This window comes from Lotus japonicus, chromosome 1 (genome assembly GCF_012489685.1).
Source record: "Lotus japonicus ecotype B-129 chromosome 1, LjGifu_v1.2".
NCBI classification, from domain to species: Eukaryota; Viridiplantae; Streptophyta; class Magnoliopsida; order Fabales; family Fabaceae; genus Lotus; species Lotus japonicus.
This window is the reverse complement of record NC_080041.1, coordinates 136347433-136355985: the sequence shown is the minus strand read 5'-3', so window position 1 is coordinate 136355985 and position 8553 is coordinate 136347433. Positions and strand designations below refer to the sequence as shown.

At 34.4% G+C, this 8553-nt stretch overlaps 1 protein-coding gene and 1 pseudogene across 1 annotated transcript; one reads left to right on the top strand and one right to left on the bottom strand.

Annotated features, from left to right (window-relative positions):
• Window positions 1-2281: 2281 nt before the first annotated feature.
• Window positions 2282-4220, top strand: LOC130732762 (probable WRKY transcription factor 41). The gene is made up of 3 exons (XM_057584754.1): window positions 2282-2904; window positions 3018-3146; window positions 3334-4220. The coding sequence occupies exons 1-3, from the start codon at window positions 2576-2578 to the stop codon at window positions 4010-4012; spliced, it is 1137 nt and encodes a 378-aa protein (XP_057440737.1). The 5' UTR covers window positions 2282-2575; the 3' UTR covers window positions 4013-4220.
• Window positions 4221-4561: 341 nt separating this feature from the next.
• On the bottom strand, window positions 4562-7258 carry LOC130732763 (putative anthocyanidin reductase; annotated as a pseudogene).
• Between the last annotated feature and the right edge of the window lie 1295 nt (window positions 7259-8553).

Genomic DNA, 8553 nt, shown 5'->3' with positions numbered 1-8553 from the left:
AATTGTGTCCTGTGTGTAGAGAAATTTTTGTTATAAAATATATTCATGTAATGTGATTTTAAAGTTTTGAAAACATTAATCTCATAATTCTCGACGGTATAAATACCTAATGCACACAAAAAACAAGTTGGCGACAGCTTTTGCGAAGAGAAGCATTGTATTGGATTATGTGCTCTGATTCGTGATGAGAACAGTGCTTGGGTTGCAATTGTTGGAAAGCACTTACGTGTTGAAGCTTTGGCTTGACTCACGGTCTTCACTTGGCCTGGAACCGAGGTTGCATAAGAGTAGAATGTGGGTGGATTCTGCGAACTTGCTAGCTGTTATCGACGATACAAGGAGTGGTAGACTTTTGCATGCAGTGAAGGAAACATGAGTGGATTTTAAACATTCATTGGATTCATTGGTCTTATAGAAGGTAGATGGTGAAGGTACGATGATGGAGAAAACTTTTTTATTTAAATAGACAGACTATCTTGCAATTTTAAAAACTTTGAACAACATTATATGGCATATCAGCATAGGGCCAAAGCCCAAAGGCCTTTTATGATTAGTCCAAAAGGGAATGTCATGGAAGAAATCCCTTTACCAAACCAGTAGCACACAGCAACAAAGACATATACATTCATACATTTCCTCAGGATAAAAACACAGAAATACTATCATACATTAATACTAATAGGTATATGATATGATATGTATGATAAAAGATTAATTACTATTTAGTATTTACCATTACCTTCGTAAGTTGTTAATCATAACTGCGCCATTATCATGAAATAATGTAAAACTTTTTATTTTTTGTAGACATTCATTTGATATAAAACTAACTGTACATACGTGAGAATTTTGTAACATGAAATTATGCATCAGTAACATTTTTCTCCAACACAAGAAAGAAAGGAAAACCAAAGGTTATTGAAAAGTCAGAGATAGAATGAAACAAGAAGAAATGTTGGGTCATGCCAGTGTTATTAAACTCGGCTCGGACCGGCCGGTTCGACCGGTTGGACCGGGAACCGGACCCCTGACCGGTCCGAGCCACACATCTGATCGGCCATGCAACTGACTCGGTATGAACCGCTATGACTCGGCCGGTTTAGTCAAAAAACCGGTGACTCGGCCTGGTTCGGTTCGACCGCTACCTCAATCTATTTTTTTTTTACGTGAAAACCCATTTGAAGGAAGAAGAAAACTGTATAAAAAAAAAATGGAAGAAGAAACCTGGGTTCTTTTTGCTAGTTTTACAGTGTTGAGTTGAGAAAGGGATCTAAGTTTTCTACCACTCCCCTTATGCCTTCCCTCTCACTCCCATTTAATAACACTGAACAAGAGGCATGATTTGGCCGTAGACTTCTCCCTTTGTGGTTTGGAGACTCTTGCTTCACCAGAAATTTGATCTCTGTTATTGATGAATGATGAGGCGCCGCACAGCTACATAACAATTTAGGGTTGTCTTCATTATCACAATGTAATGGGCCCATATGGTTAAACTTTTACTTTTTTGTCATATTCCTTCACCTTCATTGCACTGTTGCATTTGGGCTTGCGCATAATTCATTTCAATTTGGTCCTAGAACAAACTTTTTTTGGAACAAAAAATTGTATATGTATTGCATATATAATATCATAATATATTTTGTTATAAAGGATAATACTATTTATTGACCAAAAAAAAAAAAAAGGATAATACTATTTTTAAAAAATTAAAAATAATATATTTATATTAATATTATGTAAAATAATACATTTATATTCAAAACATTCCTCATTGCTTTTGTGTGTATGGTATTTGTGACATTTTGTTATGGTATTATGAATTTTTTATTTTTTTTAGTGTCAACCGAGTCAAGCGGTTCAACCAGTGACCCAGTGGTTGAACCATTGACTCATTGACCCAGTACCTCGACCGAGTCGATCACCGGTCCGAGTCTGATAACACTGGGTTATGCATCATGCTTCCGCGTTGTTGCTCAGTCCATTACAAAAAAAGACACTTTTCATCATAATGCCTGTCTCACTTTTCTTGACCCATCCAAGGGGTTAGACTCAGGGCCAGGAGTGGGGCATTTGATTTGAACTTTGAAATGGTCAGCAATTGAATGAATGGCTCACTCTCACTCTCACTTTGTCTCAACTCAAAGACCCAAACCTGTGTTAAGGCTCACAATTAGGACCCACATTGTAGAAAACTCACCCAGTTTGGTTCCTTGTGTTCACATTTCCAGCCTTATATATAACACCCCCCTCGTCACACTTTCCACAAGCAACTTCTCTTTCTATTTCACACTCAGCTTAGCTTTCTCATTACTCTCCCTTACAATTTCACTAACCCCATTTGCCAATTCAACACCGCACAGCTCGCTCCGCATGTGTTTGAATAACAATTGAATGCAACTTAAACGTACTTTTAACACAATTCATAAAAAGTATGGTTCATTTTTTATCTTGAAGTACATGTGAGAGTCTTCTGCTCGTCCGTTTGCATTAGTGCAAACAAATATTCAAATACACCTTTACTTGTGGCCTTAAAGTGTCAAAATTGAAAATTCCTTGTTGAGCAACAAATCCTTGGATGCACAGTGAACATCTTCACAAAATGGAACATGTTAGTCTCATTGATGAACTGATCCAAGGAATGGAGCTGGCAAAGCAGCTCAGTGACCATCAGCTGGTTTCTTCTTCTTCTCCATCATCCCAAGAAACCAATGAATTCTTGCTTGACAAAATACTTTTGTCTTACCAGAAGGCACTTGCCACGCTCAAGCATGGATCTAATGCGGGAGAGAGTCCTAAAACTACCAGCTGCAGCGTGATGGATTCCCACTGTTCTTTTACGAGTGAGAGCCCCAGAAGTGAGGTCATGGACCTTGAATTTCAGCACCAAGCTGTCTTAAAGAAAAGGTAAAATGATGTTAACAGTTACCCAAGTTCTTGTTTCTTTCTGAATTGCCAAGGCTCGTGGTTGTGGACTGATTTCAATGTGGCATTCTATTCTATGAATTTGTGGGGTGCAGAAAGACCATGCCCAGATGGACAGAGCAAGTGAAGATTTGCTCAGGATCAGGACTTGAGGGATCTTTGGATGATGGATATGGCTGGAGAAAATATGGCCAAAAGAGTATTCTTGGAGCCAAGTTTCCCAGGTTAGAAGCTATTTTCTCATTTAACTCCTAGTTAGTCAGCATTTTTTTTCCTAGGAGAAGTTTATAACTTTGTTTAATTGGCAGCTAAATAGGACAACAAAATTCACCCCTCTTGCTTATTTGACATAGGAACATTAGTAAATACACTAAGTTTATATTAACTGAAAGTAATTGGTTTGTGTTGCAGAGGATATTATAGATGCACACATAGAAATGTACAAGGGTGCCTAGCAACAAAGCAAGTTCAAAGATCAGATGAAGACCCAACAACAATTGAGGTGACCTACAGAGGTAGACACACTTGCAAGCAAGCTAAGCATTTAAACAAGAAACTCCCAGCAAAAGTAAAGTTGGGGGAAAATCAAGTTCACAATGACCAAAAGAATCAACTACCACTACAGGAGAAAACCCAACAAACCCCAGCAACTTTCATGTTTAAAGCAGAGGATGAGGACAAAACAGAGGAATTGGAAACCAAGGAGGATCTTAATATCTTCCCTTGCAATTGGTTTTGCTTCCCTTCTCCATCAATTGGATCAGGAAGTGAAGAATCCAACATATTATCCCATGCCATGATGGAAAACCATTTCATAGAAAGCTTTTCTGCTGCATTCATACCACCAGTAACTTCAGAATCAAACCTTCTGTGTCTATCAGCATACCACTCGGGCAACAATGGACTAAGCCAAAATGTAAAAACCTCAGAATCCGATATCAGTGAGATAGTTTCAGCCCCAACTTCAGTCACCAATTCCCCAATCCTGGATTTAGATATCTTGCTATCTAATGGGGAATTTGACTCGGATTTCCCTTTCAACACCCCTGAATACTTTTCTTCATTAAATTTTTCACTTTCAGCTAATTAGTTAGAGAGTAAGAAAAACATACGAAATGAAGTAATGCTAGTTTGGAGAGTTTTTCAAAAATCATATTGCTATTAATGAAAATGATATTTAAGGGGGAAGTTGTTGATCAACCGGCTGAGATAATGCCGTGTACATTCTTGGCACAATATCTCATGTCATCAATCATTTTCCATTTTCTCATATTTAATTCTTACACCTACTGGCTACTACGGACATCTATAAGCTATTCACATAAGCATCTTGTCAAAATTGATTTTGACTTAAGAATCAAATGGTTTCCAAACACTCACATAGTTCATTTGTAATTGATTCAAATGTCTTGTTTTGGCTCAAGCAAGGGATAGAGTTTGTGAAACAACATAGGTTTTTACCTCATAGATGTCTTGAATTATGATTAAAGGTAAAAGAAATGCACCATCTCACCAAACAAAGAAAAAAAAATACTAGATGAGGTTTGGACATGGTCTAAATCAAGGTTCAAAGTTCAAACAAAAAATAATTATGTGAAACTAATCACTTATTACAAACATTTTATCTCATCACCAAAGACTAGAGATCGCCAACCCTTCTTGCGCTTCTGATACAATCATCTATTATCATCTTGAGATCATACTTATAGACAAACCCTTTGTCAATGAGTTTTGTTGAGGCCCATTTGATTGCTCTTTTTGGCCCTTCCAAATACCTGAAACCGAATTCCAAATGCATGCATATAAGATCTTAGGCCATAGCAATTGAATAGTAAACTTTTCAATTTTTGACAAATCAAATGCTTGAAAAAAGTAAAAAACATGTTATATATGTGGATAAATTAATTATAAACATGAAGCACCAATCCTATAGAAGATAATAACTTACTTGTCTTTCACATGGAATTCTGGATAGTGTTGAGAATAGCAATTGGCAATATCTGCAGATGATACATATGAGCTTGCAACCAAGAATCTTCCATTGATGGATGGATTCTCCGCGCAGAAGATATGGGCTTCACAGACATCATCAATGTGGACCACAGGAATTTTTCCAAGCAAATCCTCTACGTACTTCACATACTGGTACATGGCTTCATTGTCTTTCACCTGAGAGATACACACAGCAACACTCGTGGGTATGTTACTCAGAAGACCCTCCCCTCCAACCATGCCAAGAGCCAGGCTCACCACCTCAAGTGTTCCATTGCCATTTTCATTGTTTCCATAACTCAATAGCTCTCTCTCAGCCAATGTCTACGAATCAGTGTACTCCTGATAATTTTGTTATTACAAAGAATAGTTCTCATGTTAAAAGCTGGTTCCCGCATAAATCAGGTTTTTCCTGAATTTATGAGACACTAAAGTTAATTTGAAAAATTAATTTGTAAACTAGATTTTTCTTTTTCTTCTGCATTGAACAAAATAATCAATTGTATAACTTGTTTACCTTAAGAACGCCAGTACCAATAAGGTGGAGAGGAGTCCAACAAGTTTCATCAATGGCATCTTTGAAACCAGTTCCATCATCTTTCAGCGGAGAAGACCCAACCACCGAAGCAGTATAAATCAGACGTTTCACTGTGCCGGATTTTATACAGCTCGTCACAATGCATTTGACTCCGGCTATGGCAGCTTCACTCATGCTCTTAAACTGCCACAAATTAATTAATAATACCTTAGTATAATCACTTCAACCTGTTTAGTTATGTTTATTTTATGGACAGCGTAACTTTTTTTTTTTACATTTGGATAGCAAAATTATTTTATTTACACATGCATTCAATTGTAAACATGAATGAATTTTATGGTAAAACTATTTTGCACTAACATGAAGTTATACCATAACATTTTGCCAAACAAAACAAAGTCAAATATGTTAGAATTTATTTTGGTTTTTTCACTTGTAACCAAAAAAGAATTTATTTTGTTTGAAGCCAAAGGATAACATGTTTAGAGTTTTCTTCTCACAATCCATTTAATTTTAGTCAGAAACAATTTTTCACTTAGAATTTTCTTCTCCCAATAAATTTTAGTTTTAGAATCAATTATAAAAGATGTTTTTAAACATGCTTTGAGTGAGTTTGTTTTAGATTAAAAAATAATTATTTATAAATGTCTAAGAAGATCATCATTTAATTGATGTTTGGTTGCACTAATTAAAATTCGAGAAAAAGTATGATGCACCGACGGTGTAAAGTTTTTTTACATCGTCAACCAATCAGATTTCAAGGATGTGAGAAAATCTCTCTTTTCATTTAATTTCATTAATTGACATGTTACATCCTTGAAATCTGATTGGTTGACGGTGTAAAAAAACTTTACACCGTCGGTGCATCAAAATTAAACTCTTAAAATTCTATCATAATAAATATTTTTAATATGCCAATCAAAATAGTTTTTCAAAATAATCTGGTTTAATTTTTTTAAAATAGTGATTTAAAAAAAAGCTGAAAAACATCTTAAAATTTTGTCCCATAGGATAGCTTAAGTGGTAGGAGCTGGTAGACATCTGAGTTGGGTAGGGGGAGCTCTAGAGTTCGATTCCTGACGGATGTAATTTATCTTTCCGATGTACAAAAAAAAACATCTTAAAATTTTTAAAGAATGACTTTTTTAAAAGAAGCTAAAACAAATATATTTCCGCCAAACAAAATGGAAAAAAAAAAGAGAAAATCAATTATTGGTGAAAGACATAAACCTGAGAATTGGTTTGATGTTGCAACGGAGTAGCAACGTGAAAGACAAATTCACAGCCTTGAATTGCAGGTTCAAACTCATCTGGTTTGTAAATGTCTGCTTCAAATAACACCAATCTGTCCTCTGCATGAGGAAAGCTTCTCAGAAGGCCAACCTTTGACTCATCCTCTGGAATCAAACAAATTATACTAAATGAAATACTCTTAAAAGTATAATATATATACATTATAATCTCTAGTTGTCATTTGTCACTTCCAAATTCAATACCAAAAAATTAAATCACAATGAAGAGCTAAATGGCAGATAAATAGGTGGGAGCGTTCCTAGCAAGGAAACCGGTCACAAAATTACCGCTTTGACGGATAAAAGATAAGTCTACAAAATCAAAGCAGCAAGAAGCAAAGAGAAATTAAAGATGCAAATTAAGTGGGAGATAGAGAGAAGAAATAATACTCAAGTCTCTAAGGGTGGAATGGACAGTGTAGCCCTTTTCCAAAAGCCTTTTGACAAGGTAGGAGCCCAGATAACCAGCACCACCGGTGACGCATACCTTGGCCTTGCACTTCTCCTCCTCCATTCTCGATTGATCTGAAAGTGAAATAGTATACAGTCTATCTTTCTATGTAGTAGCTGTAAATATGTTAATAACCATCCATCAAAGTATAATAAAAGCTTTTTCATTCCGTACTAATTAATGACTGTTAAATTGACTAATATTAATTGAATTGAAATACGTTACAAGACTTATCCACATACTAATTTTTTTTTTATGAAATGATGCACATACTAATTTACTTTACAATATTATCACAATTGAATTGAAATAATGGCTGTAAATAGTATAATTAATATTAAATAAGTAAAGTTGACTTGACCTATACATTACTTTAATAATATTATTAATTATTTTTTTAGTTACATTTTATATTTTTATGGTTACAAGAGGAAGAGTGTATTTGTCATCATATTTTATTATATTAATTATTTTTTCTACATCAGAAAATTATTATATTAATATATTAATTACTAATTATAACAAGTTATCAGTTTCTCATATTTAAATTAATAATTATTACTTAAATTTTAATTATCATCACAAATTGAGAAAAAAATTTATAAATAATAATAATAATAATAATAATAATAATAATAATAAGTAAAATTGACTTGACCTTCAAACTAATAATAGTATTAATTAGTTATCAGTAAAGTTTTATAATATTTATTATATTAATTACTAATGGTAAAAAAATTCAATTTCACACATTTAAAATTAAAGGCTTAAATACTCTAGATGTCCCTAAAATTGTTTGGCATATGTAAATAAGTCCCTAAAAAATATTTTTCCGATTCGGGATCCCTAAAATTTCTTTTTTAATCTAAATAAGTCTCTACCCGTGTTCTGAGCTTATGTGGCTCTTATTTTACACAGTTATCAATTCCAAGTGTATTTTCTATTTTTTGTTATTTTCCAACTGTTAAAATTAATCCCTAACCCTAAGTTATTGTTAATCTAATTAATCCCTAATCCTAATTTATTCTTAATCTTATTAATCCCATAATTCATTCTAATTTTCATCCTCATTCTTCAACGTTCTGTTCATCTTCTTCTCCATCCTCCTTCTGCTTCTTTTTTTCTTGATCCCACCTTTTATCTCTTTCAAGATAAAACTCCATAACCCCAACAAACAAACACCAACCTAGGAAATATACCAAGAATTTCATCATCTTCTTGTTGAAAAGAAAGTAGAAAAAGCTCCAACCCAGAAAAAAAAAACCCAAACCCATGACCAAATCCCACCTCACCTTCCCTTATCCAAAGTCTAGAGGAGTACTCCAGCCTCGTCGATGGGAAGTCCTCGCAGTACGAAG

What these genes read in the sequence shown, in the direction of transcription:
- LOC130732762 (XM_057584754.1), top strand. Translation starts at nt 2,576, where the DNA reads ATGCACAGTGAACATCTTCACAAAATGGAACATGTTAGTCTCATTGAT. An exon ending in CAAGCTGTCTTAAAGAAAAG is followed by an intron (nt 2,905 to 3,017) that starts GTAAAATGATGT and finishes TGTGGGGTGCAG; the next exon opens with AAAGACCATGCCCAGATGGA. An exon ending in CTTGGAGCCAAGTTTCCCAG is followed by an intron (nt 3,147 to 3,333) that starts GTTAGAAGCTAT and finishes TTTGTGTTGCAG; the next exon opens with AGGATATTATAGATGCACAC.